General features: G+C 46.0%; 1 protein-coding gene across 5 annotated transcripts; it reads left to right on the forward strand.

Moving 5' to 3' along the window:
• Positions 1–1,115: 1,115 nt before the first annotated feature.
• On the forward strand, positions 1,116–18,499 carry CAP1 (cyclase associated actin cytoskeleton regulatory protein 1). 5 transcript variants are annotated; one of them, XM_037881512.2, is made up of 13 exons: positions 1,116–1,315; positions 7,877–7,989; positions 9,450–9,550; positions 10,295–10,372; positions 12,419–12,562; positions 12,653–12,738; positions 13,852–13,957; positions 14,079–14,256; positions 14,966–15,156; positions 15,394–15,517; positions 15,627–15,709; positions 16,236–16,379; positions 17,113–18,499. In XM_037881512.2, the coding sequence occupies exons 2-13, from the start codon at positions 7,887–7,889 to the stop codon at positions 17,194–17,196; spliced, it is 1,422 nt and encodes a 473-aa protein (XP_037737440.1). In that variant the 5' UTR covers positions 1,116–1,315; positions 7,877–7,886; the 3' UTR covers positions 17,197–18,499. The 5 variants fall into 5 exon arrangements, with proteins under 5 accessions (XP_037737440.1, XP_037737441.1, XP_007067663.1 ...); XM_037881513.2 differs by having other exon boundaries at positions 1,118–1,315; positions 7,864–7,989; XM_007067601.4 differs by lacking the exon at positions 1,116–1,315 and adding an exon at positions 1,647–2,008 and having other exon boundaries at positions 7,864–7,989.
• Positions 18,500–18,512: the final 13 nt, after the last annotated feature.

The following is an 18,512-nucleotide window of genomic DNA, read 5'->3' on the forward strand; positions in this document are numbered from 1 at the left end:
TCAGTTTCCCCATCTATAAAGCAGGGATAACTATTTATCCTCCCTTGGAGATCCTCAGCTGAAAGGTGTTCTGTAAGTTCCATGTGCGATGAGTTACAATTGTGCCACAAGCATGCATAGCACTTTACAGCTACAAGAATAAAGGAGACTTGTCGGGAGCACAGGGGCTGCCTCCCTCTGGAAAATATTTCACAGTTATCAGACATTTGGTGTAATGCAGTGCATTCCAAAGGCCAAAAGTATTTGCTCATCAGAAGTATAATTATGAGCAAGCAATAAAAGGGAAGATTTAGCTGCACCAAGAGAAGGGGAATGAACCCCAGCGGCAAGCAAACCCCCACGCTCTCCCTGCACCATCAATATGGGGGAGCAGAGGATCGTTAAGGTAACACATATGGTAATAATAAAGAGCTCCTCTGGGTTTCCTACCACTGTCCCTGAATTTGCTTCAGACTAAGCCCAGCTCACCGGGTGACGTTTTACTTGCCTAGGTCCCTGAGTTCCATCTGTAATATGACTTGCTGCTTTTGGCCTGAGATGGGTTAGGAAATGATTTCCTTCCCCAGGCACAGGTGGTTAGGAGAACATCTTTTGTCATTATCATCAAGAGTCTTTCTAGGCATTTCCCTGTAGATCACAGCTCAGACCCCACCCCCTGGAAGGTCCCATGCTATAGCCCCCCCAGCTCAGACCCCACCCACTGGGGGGGCCCAGCCTGTAGCCCCCACCCACCTCAGATCCCATCCCGGGGGGGGGGGCAGCCTGTAGCTCCCACCCACCTCAGATCCCACCCCCGGGGGGTTCCCATGCTATAGCCCCCCCCAGCTCAGACCCCACCCCCTGGGGGGGCCCAGCCTGTAGCCCCCACCCACCTCAGATCCCACCCCGGAGGGGGCAGCCTGTAGCTCCCACCCACCTCAGATCCCACCCCCGGGGGGGTCCCATGCTATAGCCCCCCCAGCTCAGACCCCACCCCCTGGGGGGGCCCAGCCTGTAGCCCCCACCCACCTCAGATCCCATCCCGGGGGGGGGGGGCAGCCTGTAGCCCCCACCCACCTCAGACCCCACCCCCGGGGGGCTTAGTCTATAAACGCCACCCCCTCCTCCTGGAACGGGAGCGGTAACCCCCCCACCGACCACGCCCCATCTCATTGGCCAATCCCGAGCCGCCTTCCCGGAGAGGGGCGTGGTCCTCCTCCGGCCCGCCCCCGGTGCGTAGTTCCGGGGAAGCCGGAGGCCGGAAGTGGCGGGCGGCGCGGGGGCTGCTGGGCGGGGTCTGCAGGCGGAAGCGGAGGGAGCAGCGAGCGGAGCAGAGGTGAGTGAGGGAGCGGCAGGGCTGGGGGGCCCCGCCCGGGCAGGGTGCGCGGGCCGCGGGTCAGAGCCCCTCCTCCCCTCCCCCCCAGCCTGGGGCACTCGGCTGCCCTGGCTCAGGCAGGGGCCGGCCTCGGGTCTCCTGGAGCTGGGGCAGCGTGAGCAGCCGGGCTGCGGGGGGCAGGGGTGCGCCGGGGTGCCTGAGTGTGGGTGTGGGAGCAGGGCCCGCCCCCAGGTCCATGGGGGCGGGGGGGGAAGGTGCCTGAGGGGGTGGGGGAGCAGGGCCCGCCCCCAGGTCCATGGAGGCGGGGGGGGAAGGTGCCTGAGGGGGTGGGGGAGTAGGGCCCGCCCCCAGGTCCATAGAGGCGGGGGGGGAAGGTGCCTGAGGGGGTGGGGGAGCAGGGCCCGCCCCCAGGTCCATGGGGGCTGGGGGGAGACAAGGAGATCAGGACTTTCTGTCCCAAACCAAATAACTATCGCTAAGGTGCTTCTCTGAGCAGATTTCTCTAGCCACACATTAAGAATTGATGAAGCTTCATTGGGAATATCACTTTAGGGGAAATACTTCTGTTTAATCGTCATATGAGCTGCTTTCTCTGACTAAAGGGGCTTGCATGGAAGTAGGAGGGTGCTTGTGTGTGTGAAATCTGCTACTCTGGAAACAAAACAAAGTTAAACCGGGTCACTTAACTATTCAGTAAGTAACAAATATTCATAAGTGTGCTTCTCTTGCTATGGTCAGTTTAATAAAGACTCTTACTTACAGATGTCATCCCTTAAGTCAGGAAAAGAGGTTTGGGCTTCTCTGACAACTTCCTGGCCTTACGGTTGGCAGTAAGCAACACTTCTGTTGTCAATCTGAGCTTAACAGGAAGAGTGCATCCTTTTGACTGTTACTGAAATAAGTAGATCCAAGTACTTTGCAGGGGAGTTGCTAAATTTGTGTGTATTCATAAAGCATTTTTCAGTCCTCAGATGGAAGGCTTACTATACCAGTGTAAAGTGCTGTAGAGCTCTAACAGTGTAGGTCTGATTTCCTCCATTTAGCACTGTTCTGTGAATTGAAGTAGGAGTAAATATAAATAATGGTGAAAAAATCCTCTAGTGAAAACCTTCTGTGAAATCTGGCTCAAAATCTAGAAAGTGGTGATCCCATTCTGCCCTGCTCGATTTCACTTTAGTTCTTTTCATGTTCTCTATGTATATAAATCTCCCCACTGTATTTTCCACTGAATGCATCCGATGAAGTGAGCTGTAGCTCACGAAAGCTTATGCTCAAATAAATTTGTTAGTCTCTAAGGTGCCACAAGTACTCCTTTTCTTTTTGCGAATACAGACTAACACAGCTGCTACTCTGAAACCTGTCTTTAGTTCTTCTGAATGCCAGTTCTTCACTGTTGACCTATAGTCATTAAACTGAAAGCTGGGCATTTCACATGCCTATTCATCTTTCTGCAGATGTGTAGTGTGATAGATTGACATATTAGAAAGCAAACCAGAGGTGTAGACTAAAGAGATTGGTGTCTCCTCAATGACTCATTCAGACATGAGAGGTGAACTTGGGCACTGTGTCCAAATTCAAACTACAGTACTGCATATATCTTAGTACTGCAGTGCCGGAAGAATTTTCCTTTAATAAGGACAGGCCAGCTACATCAAACCACTGGTGCCTCTCTACATGTCACTCTGATGTTCCCTTTCTCTTGTTCTCTGTACTGCTGTTTTTTCCTCTCACCCTTCCATTTCACAGTGAAATTGATATGTCAGTTTTAACTTTCATGATCAAAATGCAACTGATCATCATGTCTTCACTATGCTGCTCCACTGTCACATAAAATTGGAGCAGTGGCTCTTCTGTGCTAAAACACAGGATTTGTCGTGCCAGCTTCTGGTACCATGCTAGAAGTTGCCAACATCTGGATTAGATACACATGGGAGTGAAGGATTGGATTGTAGGAAATTAACCTGGGAAAAGCACTCTGTCCTGTTGTAACAAAAGTTAACATTCTTCTCTCAGAAAATCAAATGGGAGAAAAGTTAAAATGGATTTTTGTGTGATCTTGAGGACTCTAGAATACTTCTCAACTTCTAAGGAGCCTTTTGTGTCCATGGTTTATCAGCTTTAAACAAAGCAATCTCTACCCAAGGAAGCATATTCAGAACTCCTTCAGTCCTGGATCCATGATGCAAAATTTAGTACAGTGTCAAACTAGCTTAAATGTTGAGGTTCCAAATTATTTGTAAGATTAGGTGTAGGTTACATACTCCAATTTTAAAAAGAGGGAATCTGTGCTAGACTATTCACCCTGACAGGAAACGTAGCAAGATACTCGACAAGTGCAAATCTTGTATTCCAGGTAATTCTAGTGAACAAAGATTCCTTCAGAGTCACTTCACTCTATTAACACAATTTCTTTCTAAGAAGTTTGTTTGGCACTTTTTATTCAGGTAAAACTTCGTGACTTCAGTGGAAGTTGTTACTCAGGAGTGCTGAATAGGATCCAAATAGATGGTTGACTTTATCTCTTTTATCTAACAGAATGTCAGTATGGGATAACTTTCTAAATCAGAAAAAAAAAGTTGTAATTCTGAGATATTGGCCCCAAATATCTTAATTTCAGGACCAATGTCAAAAAGTATTAAACTAGAGAACGTTGTGTCTTGGCAGCCATCAGGGACTAGCAGTAGCAGTGTATTCACTGCTAGGCTTGGCAACTCCCAAGATGCATCAGACCCTAAATCAGTCACTCTGATTACTGTCTTGCTCTCCTTCAAGTAAAGCCTGACTCAAATGGTGTACTGAACAGCTAGTTAGAAACAGATTCTTAAGCTTTTAGAAGATACAAATCTCGGAAGTAGTATGAAACCTCCCAGGAGGTCAGCTGAGAGTGTCAACGTAGTCTTTTATTTTCTCAACTTAATTGTCCCATCTTAGCTCCTCAGGACTGTGGAAACAGGAAGAACTCTTAATGCTGTTGGCAACATGAGGCTCACTGCTGCTCATGCTTTGCAAAAAGTGAATCTGAGCAGAGGTGCACATCTAACTCTAAGATGTGGGGAACTATTGAGAGGTTATAAAACTAACATTCAGTTATACTGAAAAATGATTAAACCAGATGACAACAACATTAAAATCTCATATCTTGATCTGCCAAGCTAGAAGTACTTCCCCAAAGCAATACAGATTATATCCGGACCTGTTCATTTTACTAAGCACTGGACTTGGTCTGGTTATCGGAAAGACTGTCAATCCCTGACTGACACTCCCCAAAATAGAAAACTCCCTCCAGTGCAGTATTGTTTTCCTTGGATTAATTAGCGGTTATACCTCTTATTGTTTTGAGTCCTGTACAAGGCAGATTGCTAGGTATAGTTGGAAGGCCTATGTCTGTGCCAGGGTGTGTTTACCTTCAGGCCCTGAGAAAATTATCTTAATTAATGTTGGCAAGTAGCTTAAAACCAAAAATATTTTCAGATACTCTGGAGGTGGATTGATCTCTCAGCCAGAATGAAATGTGTGCAGGTTCAACATGAGTTCTTAATTGGCCTGCTAACAGAGCTGAAACTAGTTATAATTGGTTCTTGAAGACTTGCCTTGTAACTATTAACAGAACAACAACATCTGAAAAACCTCCCATATAAACAAGACCTAAACCTAAATTCTGGAATATAACTCCAATGTTGGAGTCTCCTCTGAACCTCAAACTCTTGGTTATCCGAAGGGCTAGCCCTGATGTGTGATTTAAGATTTCAGTTCAGGAAGACTTTGAAGTTATCCAGGACACACAGATTGCAGTGGACAAAAATTATCTCTGTCTCAGTGTATCACCCCCCATTACAGAAAGTGGAATCTCAGTTTTGTTTGTATCTCATTGCAGTAAAGAACTTCAGAGAACCAAATTAATCTATAAATCGTGGATTCTATAATTTTATTACATTTTGTTTCGGCATTTCACGTTATATTAGATGACTGCTCAACCAGTGCAGTAGTACGATCTTTTTTCCTCACGAAGTTCTAGTTTCTGGTTTGCAGATTCTTATCAACATCAGTATGATTCTTGTCTGTATAATGAGATGTCTCTTTATTTAAATAGCACCCTTGATGCTATTTACATCTGGAGGGTAGAAGAGAGAGTGCAGCAAGTAGTGTGAGCTATGCTATGTAGTTCTGGTGAAGGCTGGCTGAAGTGTGGCAGACTCCTTCCAGAGTTCACATCACCAGCAATTGTCACTTGGTGCAGTGGCAGCAGAATCAAAGTGATTACTTTATAAGCTGCGTCCTAACACAGAGGGTGTCTGTCTCAACTAAACAGATGGTGAATTAATTTCATCTTCATGTGGTGCTAGGTTCACAGAAGTGACCTCAAATGCCATGGATGTAGGATTTTCCTGGCACAGGCTACAAGCTGCCCAAGAAGATTCTGACAGATCAGTGGTGGGAATGAGGGAGTCCATCTGAAGTTCTGTGGGAACTTTAGTAACATTGCTCTGGTTTCAGCAGCTCGCCTGGGAGGGGTGTTGTGCATTCCGCTGTGTACAGGCCTGCAACATTTTGAATTCCTCTGGGCTGGAAACTGCCCTCCATCTGGGTTCTTTCATGTTATTCATAATCCCTATCTGAAATGCAGACAGACATTCAGGGTAACATGATCTGATCAGATTAGAGCCCCATATGGACTGGAGTAGGGATCAGTGGTGCAGAATGGCAGCTTTGTCTGCTCGCTGTTCTGTAAACCTGAGATCCTTTTGGAAACATGCTTCATTAAAACATGTATGGAACTCGCTTCCCTGAGTTTCTGGAGTGCAGCATCTACAACTGATGGCAGGTTTGGGGTTTGTTTGTTTTTTTTTTTTTGGTTCCTTCTGGAATACAGGGTGGGACGGGAGGAGTCAAGAGCTACGTCGTCGTCTTTGTTGTACAGAGTGGGATTCATGTGTACCTGGGGTCTCCTGCTGAGGTAGAGCACTGAGATCCTGTGCTTGGTATCCTGCACCCTAGGAAATAGACGAGAGTTGATCATGTTGCCTACATTAGTGATTAACATCACACACGCACCTCAAACTTCTCTAAACTCTTTCTTGCTGTAACTTGTCTAGTAGCTGATGATCACCTTTCTATAGTGAACTAGAGGAGAGGCTGTTCCAAGGAGGAAATTGCTCTCTTCCTCTCTGAAGTTGAGTAAATATGCTGGGGTAGGACATTGCATCAGATCACCCTCCCCCTATTCCACCCCCATCCTATCCTCCTTTCTTCCGTGTTTCAGTGGCTCTTTTGCTGGTTCTTCATATGAAGAGAGTGATGAAAGTGACCTTGTTTTTCCTAGTGACATCAGTGTTCCTTGTGACTAATGCTGAATCCTCCATGGGACAGGGGAAAATAAACATTTTTATAGCACGATTTGGGAGGCTTGCAAACAAAAAGCAAAACTAGTTAAAATCCAAGTTTGATTTACAAGGCAGATCTATTCTCAGCTTTTTAAATAGAGCCAAACAAATCTAATTTCCTTTTTGAGTATGTTAGAGCCAGTGACTGAAGATGAAATTCTTCCTGTTAAGGTTCTGAGCTCTGGAGGCCGTCTGCAATAAAAGGAAGTTGTGTGTTCAGGCTGCAATCGTGATTCATGCTTCAAAATGTCTTAATGTCTGGTGATAAGATGGAAGCGTGTGGCTGGCTGCTTGCTGACCCCTCCCTGCATTCCCTTTGGGTTAGTGTTCAGAGGGTGAACTCTGAAGCTCTCTGGTGCTGAGCAGGGCAGGAGCTAATAGAAAGTTTTATTTTACTTCTCCAAATGAGAAGCTTAAATGACTAATGTGCCTAAATCACCCTGGTCCATCGCTGGGAGACTAGTTCCCCCAGGATAGATAGAAAGTATTAACAGGGGACGCATTGTTTCAGAAGCAGCTTCGCATTCTGCTCCTGTGCAGCTGCTTGTCTTGGCTTGTGCCAGAAATGTCTTGGTTTAGCATGCTAATTCTGTGGGTTGAGACATTGCTGGAGTCTTGGAATTCAGGGGTGGGTGTGGCCACCTCAACTGTATTTGCAGAATCAAAACCACCGAATCTTATCTGCAATTAACTCTTTTAGCGAAGCCGTTACACGTGTAGAAAAAGAACCAACCCTTTGATAGCAATCATGCTACAAGTCAGTTATGGTCATAATCAGAGCTGTGGTCCGTTTTCCTGTATTCTGTATGCAGAGTCTTATACCTCACCTACCGCCATGGTATCTGAGCACTTACAACAAAATATTTGGACGTTCTCCTTGTCAGTCTAACGTGGATATGCTATGAATTACCATGCAGTAGACACTATTTGGTCATTATGGATTGGCCAGTGGAGCCCTCTGATGGGTTCTGGCAGCTGGGCTATCAAAAGAGTTATCTGAACAATGGGTAAGCGTGCTATATAGTCTAAAATGCCTAAACTGGGTGTTGTGAGGCTAGAATAAGATTCCCCCTCTGACTGGGGAATGACTAACTTTCAGAATGCTAAGTAAGCCCATCAGAATATTGAGCATTCTGATGATGTGCGTGAGGAGCTAATTGTGAGTAGTCTGTCTCTGCAGGTAGTGAGCAATGACAGATATGCAAAGCCTGGTTGAGCGGTTGGAGAAGGCTGTGGGTCGCTTGGAAGCTGTGTCCCAAAGCCCTGGCATGTATGGAGATGACTCTTCCAAAGGTAGGGACCCTCTGCTGCAAATCCCTGTATCAATACTGAACACATTGTACGGTTGATGTTGATTGTACTATACACTGACAGTACCAATTCTGGAAGATGCTCTGCAGAGCATGCAAGCTGACGTTGGGTAAGCCTGAATAGCTGTACCAGGAGGGGAAGTGAGTTTCACACAGATAACATGCCGCCATACACTCAAATGCAGGGGGGCCTGTGGTTACTGTACTGTTAAAACAAGAACTTCCTGTGAGCGCAGTACTTCCCTTGTCTCCTTACAGCCAAGCTGCTTCTTTCTTAAGCAAAAGTACATTTAGACCAGCATCCGTCTGCATGCTTGAGGATTAGCAGCAGTGCCACATATACAGTAACTCCTCGCTTAACGCTGTAGTTATGTTCCTGAAAAATGCTACTTTAAGTGAAACCATGTTAAGCTAATCCAATTTCCCCATAAGAATTAATGTAAATGGGGGGTAGGTTCCAGGGAAATTTTTTCGCTAGACAAAAGACATACACACACAGTATAAGTTTTAAATAATTTAATACTGTACACAGCAATGATGGTTGTGAAGCTTGGTTGAGGTGGTGAAGTCAGAGTGTGGAAGAGGGTGGGATATTTCCCAGGGAATGCCTTGCTGCTAAATGACGAACTAGCACTCCCATTGTTGTTAATGTATCTTCACACTCTACAAGGCAGCACGAATGGAGGGAGGGGAGACAGGATGGCAGAGAGAGACAGAGACACACCCTTGTGTGTGAGATGCGCATTGCCCCTTTAAGTACGCTGACCCTACTCTTAAGTACACTGCCTTTTTAAGTAGATCAGCAAGTTGAGACAGCAGCTGCTGCCAGCAAGTTCCCTCCGTCCTGAGCCCTGTCCTGTCCCATATCCTCCGCGCTGTGGAGATAGGGGTACAGGAGCGGAGGGGGACACCCTGACATTAGCACTCCTCTTCTCCCCTCCGCCTGCCCAGCAAGAGCAGCTCCAAGGCAGAGGGCAGGAGCAGCACATGGCAGTGGGGGGAGGCACAGCTGAACTGCCTGGCAATTGATAGCCCTAGGGCGGCTGCTGCATAGGGAATTTAGAGGAGCAGGGGGCTGATGGGGGTGCAAGGGGGTGGGGGGGGCTGCTGACCCTCCCTGATTCCCCACCAGCTAGCTCCAACGGGCTGCTCTTTCTGCAAGCAGTGGACAAAGCAGGCGACTGCCAAACAACATTATAAAGGAGCATTGCGCAACTTTAAACGAGCAAGTTCTCTAATTGATCAGCAACGTAACAACGTTAACCGGGAGGATGTTAAGTGAGGGATTCCTGTACACTCTGACTTGCACAATGCTACTCACAAAGTGCTCTGCAAAACTTCAGCATAAGGAGGGTGGCAGCATTTGCTGGAAATACTCCTGGATACTTCCAGTCTGAGTCCATCTGTTGCCCCTTAACACTGCGCACTGTTCTGTTTCCGCAGGAATAGCTGAGTATGTTCAAGCTTTCGACACTCTCCTGGCTGGTCCAGTAGCAGAATATATGAAGATCAGCAAAGACATTGGTGGCGACGTTCAGAAACATGTAAGGATTTAGCTTTCTTTTCCCATGTTATAAATATATGGCTGACCACTGCTCTAGACTTTTAAGGGCTGAGTAAGAGAAGTTGTTGAGCTTTGCCTCCCTTTCCCCATTCCCTAGAGCAAAGTACAAATCTTGGAGGATTCAACACAAGTATAGATCTCTGGATAACCCACGGGAGATCTCCATCTACCTCTCTATTGTGTATCCCTCTAAGTGGGAACAGAACTGCCCAATTTCAGTGTTGGTAAATTTGTCTTGTCTGTCCTGACTCATCAATTTCTATTGAACTTCTCTCCAAGAATAGGGGCTGTTGTATAAATTGGAAACCAGACCAGATGGCCCAGAATCAGCTGTCTTCATGACTAAACCATGCAAGGGAGGCCAAAAAGATGAACTGGTCCCTGTAAATACTCCTGATATCTATGTGTAGTTACATTGTTCTGTCTAGCTATGTTCTATGGCACCCGTTATCATAGTATTTGACCACCTCACAATCTCTTCTATATTTATCTTTGCAATTCCCCATTAGGTAGGGAAACAATATTATCCGCATTTTACAAATAGGGAACTGAAACAGTGAGCGGCCAAGTGACTTGCCCAAGGTCACTCAGAACATCTGTGATGAGCAGGGAATTGAACCCGCATTTCCTGAATCCCAGGCTAGCACACTGACCACTGGAGCATCTTTTTTGTCTGTGTAAACAATATATCACTGATTTTTTTTTTCTTCCCCTTCCTTATAAGGCTGAAATGGTCCATACAGGCCTGATGACTGAGAGGGTTCTCCTGGTGACCTCATCGCAATGTCAGCAGCCATCAGCCGTAAGTCTGGAGAACCCTAACGTAGGTCACTCAGAGCTGCACAGGTCTTGGCTAATCGGGAGGAAAACAGCAAGAGCTGAGGAATCTGGGCCCTTAAAATTGCTCCTAAAGAAATCTAGCCGGAGTGGAATGAGTTAGCACTCTTCTGATCAGAGTAGCGTGCACGGAGTCTAGTTCCAGAAAGGTTTCAGAGTAGCAGCCGTGTTAGTCTGTATTCACAAAAAGAAAAGGAGTACTTGTGGCACCTTAGAGATTAACAAATTCCAGAAACTGACTCAAGACTCACTGAAACTAGTAGAAAATGCTGAGTATTTTATGGATTTGCCATAACTACCTAAGCTTGTACAATGCACAGGTGGCTCCTTCTCATACCTGCCAGCCTGTACTTGGCTCATATTTCACTTGGCATCTATACTAGATGCAGTTCCTATTTGTTAAGCCATGAATTACAGAACCGAACCTGTGAGATGGGAACAGCGCTGGGAATTGAGTCTATGATACTTAGATTATACAGTGTTCTTAAGTCCTCACAGCACTACACCGAAGATTCTTACCTAGGTGGCATAGGTGTCTGGCTCGATGCTGTGATACCCGAATAATGGCTAGAGTTGTAGGGTCAGTTTTCCTTAGTATGCAGATCAACAATGTCCCCCATGCTGCAGCTTCTCTGACTGGGAGGGGAGTCTGATCCTGCATGCATTGGTTTTCTTCTGCTTATACCTTGACGTATCTAGTGATATGTTATGCACCTTAGCCCTTCCTTGCAATGTCCCAGTGGGACGACTATTACCTCTGCTAATGCTACTTCAGGGTGTCAGGATTTCTGTGCTGCTTCCCCTTTCGTTGCAAAGTACAGTAGCACCGTACATCTTCAGGGTTCTGTTCCCCTCTTAAACCAGACTGCCTAGGGGACAGAAGTCTGCATAGAAGGCCTTCAGCGCAGGAACCCATTTACCAGTTCAACAGATCTGAGACAAGGAAGCCTTGTTTAGAGTGGCTTACTCGTAGCCTTTAATTCCTAGATAGCTTTTTGTAAATGACGTCTTGCGGGTCTCTAGTCAATTCTGGAGCAGGCACATCCTTGTTTTGTATGCCAAATACTTGAACTCCCTGAAGCTTGTTTGCTCAAGCATCCCTTCCCCGATCATGGCTCTAGATCAGAGCTTCCCAAACTGTAGCCAGGAGTACTTGCTGGTGGTCCGAGAGAACTAGCTGGCCTCCTTTCCGTCTACACCTGAGCAGATAGGAAAGAACAATGAAATGAAGAGCGCAAACAGACTCTTCTTAAAGACACAACATTCTTTGCACTTAAAGAACTTTTAAAAAAAAAAATCTGCCTGTACTATACTCCATATGTATTGCTGCTGACACAGTGAGATGTATGATCACAACGTATGATGGAAAGGAGGTTGTCCGCACAAACATAAAATCCTACTACTACAAGACCATCTCTGATATGGTTCAAGCTATTAAAGTTTGTCCTGTAGTAGAGCAGACCAACCAAATGACCTGGGAAAGCTGCTTCTGAGCAACTGATTTCCTATGTCCAAATCTCTGAATAGACACCGCCGAGCAAGATGCTTTGTGAATATTTAAGCATAAAAAAAAAAATTAAGGGTCTGAATTGAATTCACAGAAGTAACTTGATTGAAAGTCCAACTCTTTTTCTCTTTAACTTACCCTATCAAGTTTAGATAGTGGAGCAACTTGGGTTGTAATGAACCTGTAACCCAAGACAGCAAAGCAATTTGAAAAGCATCTGAATACTACAGAATCTCTAAAAGGATATTTGTCTTCATTATTGATGAGACTTGTCTCAAAGTGCCTCTTGGCTTCGCATTAGTCACAATTTCCGGCTTACTTCCGTAGCACTAGTCCAACACAAAACTCTGACTTCACTACAGGAGGAGCGTGTGGCGCGGGGGCTGTAACTGGAACACTGGCAGTACAAAGCTTGTACAAGAGCTGTAGCTTAGGCTCGTGCCAATTGGAATCCCTCTAAGAATGGCTGTCTCTGTTTGCCATCCATCCCCTTCTGTGTTGCAGAATAACTTCTCAACGCTACTGAAACCCATTTCAGAGCAAATCCAGGTGGTGCAGAACTTCCGGGAGAAAAATCGTGGCAGCAAACTGTTCAATCACCTATCAGCTGTCAGTGAGAGCATCCCGGCACTGGGTTGGGTGGCTATGGTAAGGACTACAGTGGGTTGTGGGGGGTGGGGGGAGCCCGGGATTGCTGCTGCAACAGCCCCTGGTTCTAATATGTTGTATCTTCTCTAGGCCCCAAAGCCTGGCCCCTATGTGAAGGAAATGACGGATGCGGCCATGTTTTACACCAACCGGGTCCTCAAGGAATACAAAGATGTGTAGGTTCACTCTGCAAAGCGGGAGGGATGCAGACAGCTGAATACTGAAATTTCAGTCCCTTGATCTAACTGTGGAGGTGCATGTGGCCCTCCTAGCATGCAGTCCTGAAGGATTAAGATAATAAAATACCTTGGTTCCAGAGATCAGCATCTGCTGTGCTGGTCTGGTATTGCACCTTACTAATGCACCATTTAACCTGACAGAACCCTGCCTGCTTCAGCCAAGTAACTTAAAGTGAAACAATAACTAGCTCTTATGTACGAGCCTTTCATCAGTAGACCACAAAGTGTTTCACAGTCTTTAATGTAGTTATCCTCCCAATGCTCCTGTGAGGCAATGCTGTTATCCCTATTGTACAGATGGGGAACTGAGGCACACAGAGTAAGTGACTTGCCAGAGGTCTGTAGCAGAGCAGTGAATTGAAGCTGGGTCTCCCAAGTCCTAGCTAGTGCCCTATCTCCTTAATTGATCTCCAGAGTGTGGAAATCAAACAGCTGTGAACAAAGCCCTAATGCAAGCTGAACCATCAAGAAAGATGACCCCTCCAAGACATCCTTGAAGCCTTGCCTAGTAAACGTAATACCACTCCTTTCCTTTAGCAGTGGCAGGGTGTGTTTAATACACCTCAGCTTCAGAAACAGCTACGTTCCCAAAAATGTATAGACTGTGACAGGTTTTCTTAGTTTTATGCTATTGGGCAAATGGATGGTAGCAATTGCATTGGATTCCCTCGTGTGTTCACTCCATCCAATAACCCTCTTACCTTTTTTCCCCTACGCAGTATGCCAGCTGAGCATCACCCAGTAGGGTTTAGTTTGTTGCAGGTGTTTTTGTTCTGCAGTCTGTGGACCTCTGACTAGGTGCGGAGGGCTAGCATTCAACAGTGGCTGGCTTACTGACCCGAACACCCCACTGTCTAATTGCTCATCCTCAGGGCTGGGGATTGTAGCCGTTTGCTCTCTCCTTGCATTGGTATTGCTACTCAACTCCAAATAATCTTTGCCAACTAGTGGACAGGGAAATTTAAGGATCCAGTTACAGCCACGTGGCTTCAGATCTTTCCTAGATAATAACTTGCACTACTTAGCTTGTGTTTATCTTTGTCCCCTTAGAGATAAGAAACATGTGGACTGGGTGAAAGCTTATCTGAGTATCTGGGCAGAGCTGCAGGCATACGTCAAAGAGTATCACACCACTGGGCTGACCTGGAGCAAAATGGTGAGTGCTGACTGTATGTTGGCAATCAATACTTCATAACCTAGGGAATCTAATGTTACGGGGACTGTTGCAGCAAGTAGTGATCACTCAGGTTTAACTCCCTCTCGGGCATCTTTTACAGGGTCCTATAGCAAAAGAGATGGGCAATGCACCTGCAGCACCCCCAACTGGTGCTGCTCCTCCACCACCTGGTCCTCCCCCCCCTCCTGCTCCAGGCCCCACAAAATCTGGTTCAGATGACTCTGTTTCCCGCTCAGCACTGTTTGCCCAGATCAATCAGGGAGAAGGCATTACCTCTGGTAAGAAAACTGGGCAACTGAAGGCTGGTGGTGGGCAGCCATTTGGCTAGTAGGTCAACAAAAGAAAACGTTCTAGGTTAAGTCTGCATGGGGTTCTGGGTCACTTATCTGCAAACCCTAAAAAGCTACCTCTGGGATGCAGGAAGAGTTCTCTTACTTAATAGCATTGCCAGGATGAATGGGCTTGGGCTGCTTAGAACATCAGATACACAAAAGAGCATGGTTAGGATATTGTAGTTTAAAAACGAGCTGGGAGGTAGGGGAGGAGAATTTGTGTACAGGTTTGCACATGCAAAATTACCATTTGCACGTTCAATGACCCAGTGAAATGTGGGTGAAACAAAGTTCATGAAAACTTGGTCCTAGATTTGCATATTCCCTACAAAGAGTGAAACAGCTGTGGAATTCTGGCTCTAGTTCTAAACATAACACTTAAAATCTAGCTCTCAATCTCATATCATTAAATGCTAAAAGCACTTACCTTTCCTCCAGGTCCCTTTCTTCATAGCAATCTTTCATGTTGCCCAGTTCAATGTAGATCATAAACTCTTGAGGAAGAGAACTTGTTTTATGGGTCCTCAGAATTCAGCAGACTGCTATTGTAATAGCTGCTGACTTCTGGTGCTTGTTAAACTTGGATCTTGCACACCTAGTAACTTAGCATTATCCAACCAAATGATGCCTGGAGTAACAGTGGTTTCTCTTGTAGCCCTGAAACATGTTCCAGATGATATGAAGACTCACAAGAACCCAGGGCTGAAGAATCAAGGTGGCCCTGTCCGAACAGGACCCAAACCATTCACCGCTCCAAAACCCGCCTGTGCAGCTAACCCACCCAAAAAATCATCCCCAAAGAAGGAACCGGCGATGCTAGAGCTGGAGGGCAAGAAGTGGAGAGTGGTGAGTGTCCATGTGACAGCCCAGACTGGCTGCTAGAGTGATGGGAATTCAATAGCAGAAGATGGCCCACAAACATCTTTCATTTGAAATAACTAGAAGGTGTCAGCTTGAAGGAACAAGCCCTCTCTGAAGCCTTGTGAATTCTTCAGAGGAGAGAAGGTGACATGACACCTCCATGCTTCACTCTGTAGCTCTTTAGGGAAACGAGAGTAACTGGTATTTGTCACCCCTTTTCAGGAAAACCATGATAAAGCCTCCAACCTGGTGATCAGTGACACAGAGCTGAAGCAGGTAGCATATATATACAACTGCACGAACAGTACACTCCAAATCAAGGGCAAAATCAACTCCATCACAGTGGGTAAGAGCTGTGGTCCAAATGGGCTGGCCTTCTGCATGCTGGCACATCAAAGGGCTGGATCTGGAGTGGGAGTTGTAGTACTATGAGCTCTTTTCTTTCTCCCCTGCAGATAACTGTAAGAAGCTAGGTCTGGTGTTTGATGATGTGGTGGGCATCGTGGAGATCATAAACTGCAGGGACATTAAAGTTCAGGTAATTACCCACAACCCTCCTTGTGACTGACTGTATAGAACTCTGCCCTGCATTATGTTGGTGCCTTAACAGATCTGCGGTTCACTTTGCAGGACACAATCTAATGAAGCCTCTTTAGAAAACACATCGAACTCCCTCCATGTAGGGGTTTTCAAACAGCACTGAATCAAGCTGTCTAAACAGGCTTGCAGAATGGAAAACAAACTCCTCATACTGGGCATAGATTCTGGATGGATTATCCACCCTAAGGAAGGCAGTATAATCTAGTAGCTAAAGCAAGGGGCTGAGGGTAGGAGTCTGTTCTAATTTCTATCCCAACATTCCATTTGTGGTGATGGGCAAGTTGCTCAACTTCCATTAGCTTTCCGTGGAACCAAGTTAATACTTGCTTCCCTCCAGAGATATGGTAGAGTTCAGTGTAGAAGACTTAATCCCTGGAGGATAATATAAAACAGTGAACTGTAGTGGTTCCCTGGGATAAGCAGATGCTACTGTGACCACCTCCCTGCTGTGTTTTCCTCACTAGGTAATGGGTAAAGTGCCAACAATTTCCATCAACAAGACAGATGGATGCCACGTGTACCTGAGCAAGAGCTCCCTAGACTGTGAGATTGTCAGTGCCAAGTCTTCAGAGATGAACGTCCTCATACCCACAGAGAGTGGTGACTTTGTAAGTGTTTCCTCTTCCTGAAATGAGTGGAGTGAACAGAGGGGCGGGCCTTGATCAACAGCAGGAATCAGAGCGATTAAGCAGTATGGTGTCGCGTCAGGTCACATCTTGTTCCATTGTCTTACTGAGACAAAAACTAACCCCTCCCAGCGAAGGATGTTCATTGAATGACCTGCCAATAGAGCCCTTCTCTGGTATCCTAGATACTGCCCCAGATTCCACCCTTTACATGATGGATTTTTGAAACCCATCAAACCTAAGATGTAGGTGTCTTCCCTTGATCTGTCTTCCCTGAAGCCAAATTCACTAGCTCCTAACCAGATGGCACTTACTATGAAGACACTGTTGTTGGAAGTAACCCTCGACCCTCCTAGGTCCCGTGAGGAATGAAATGTGGCTATGGTAACACAGTGTGATATTAACTTTAGACTTGTTCAGTTTAATCTTCTAAAAAAAGCTGTGACTTGCTAAATGTAGCATCTACTTCCCAAACCAGTTTTTGGTCTTTATTTGAATTTTAAATCAAATTTTGTCCGTTCTTTTTGCCTGTGTCCCAAATGACATGTCTGCAGTGCTCAAAACACTAAAGAGCAATACAGAAAGAGGGTAGTAACTTCCTAGCGCAGTGAAAATGATTCTGTCTGCGCCACTAGGTTTGTCAGGCGGGACAGGAATAGTCTCTGGTTTATATGAAAGACTAGACTTTTCACAACAGATTTCTTTCACCCTCCAGAACGAGTTCCCTATCCCTGAACAGTTCAAGTCCCTGTGGAATGGGCAGAAGCTGGTTACCAGTGTGACGGAAATTGCTGGCTAAGCAGAATGGCATTGGGACTTGTGCCTCCCCTTGCCCTGGCTGTGGGACAAATCTGCTTTCAGATGATTCTCTTAGATTTCCTGTACCTTTCTGCTCTCAAACTGCTTCTCTGTCTTCTACCTGAGAGACACAGCTACCTGCCTTCACTGAAATACCTCGGGCTGGGATTTGGTGTAGGGTGGCTGGTCAGTTGATCATCTGCATCTATCAGCAGGAAGGTGCATCATCCCCCTCTTGTCAGATCTAACCACACCAATCAATTACGTCTGACTCCTGGCAAACTTCAGAGCCAGGATTGGTGGTTGGCTTTCAGATTGTTCCATGGGTTTGTACTGTGTTATCTTCAGACAAATTGTTCATGTGAGAAAGGAATGTTGTCCCCCTGTGAATTGACATAATGGTGTCCTTATCAGGGTCCATAGTTCCCAGCTTGGTAAGTTGAGCTGGCAGGTGTGTTTCAGGAAGGTACTGGGAGCTGCTACTAACTCCAGCGATGTGTACTAATCAGTCAGTGGCATAACAAGATATGGGGAATGGCTTTGCTGGACCAAAGGCTGAGGACTGGGCGTGTAGCATTCCACCTTGAGTTTCCCTTTCAACACTCCTATTTGCTCTGTGTAATTCTCTTTGTGCCATGATGGGGAGCTTTGCAGTAAACAGGGGCCACGGAAGACTGCATTGGAGTAAATGATCCACTCTGCTGTCTGTCCAGGGTTAGAAGCTGAAGTTTCCACTTCCTTATGAGCCCTTCTCCAAAAGGGATCTTCACCCAAGGGGGTCCTTCTAAGCAGCTGAACTCAAGTTCAGTCTTCCAAGACAGTTCTTCTGAACATGTCTCTCCTTCCCAGTGAGGGATGCTTCTTCATTCAAAATTCAGTATTTGTTTTGTAAACAAGAGTTTGACTAAGTCAGTTCCATCGTTCATCCTCACTCATGCTTAGTTACTATTGAATGTGACACTGTTCTCAGCCTCTCCCCTTCCCCTGTTGCTTGGCTCTATGCTCTGCTGGAGGCTTGCAGCCTCTTTTCCAGGGCCTGCATTGACCTGTAAAGGGAGCTGCATATGCTTTACCTTCGTGTTTCCCTGTCTCTGGTGGCATCAGCAGATCTGACTGCATTTCCTCTGTACATTGTCAATGGTTTTTTTTCTAGGATGAAACTCACAAAATATGCAATTATTTTTTATTTTGAGATTGTCCTGTAACTTGTACTCATCTTCTCCTGAGGCTTGTGGAAAAAACCTTTCTTATGTACTTAAAATTATACAAAAGATAGAATAAAGTTCATGCCAACCTGCTCCTTACACTAGCCCTTGT

This window comes from Chelonia mydas, chromosome 19, assembly GCF_015237465.2.
Source record: "Chelonia mydas isolate rCheMyd1 chromosome 19, rCheMyd1.pri.v2, whole genome shotgun sequence".
Taxonomy (NCBI): Eukaryota; Metazoa; Chordata; order Testudines; family Cheloniidae; genus Chelonia; species Chelonia mydas.

Bases quoted from the DNA above. Each gene is read 5' to 3' on its own strand.
- CAP1 (XM_037881512.2), top strand. From the start codon at position 7,887: ATGACAGATATGCAAAGCCTGGTTGAGCGGTTGGAGAAGGCTGTGGGT. The intron at 7,990-9,449 runs GTAGGGACCCTC...CTGTTTCCGCAG, and splicing joins TGGAGATGACTCTTCCAAAG to GAATAGCTGAGTATGTTCAA. The intron at 16,380-17,112 runs GTAAGTGTTTCC...TTCACCCTCCAG, and splicing joins CCACAGAGAGTGGTGACTTT to AACGAGTTCCCTATCCCTGA.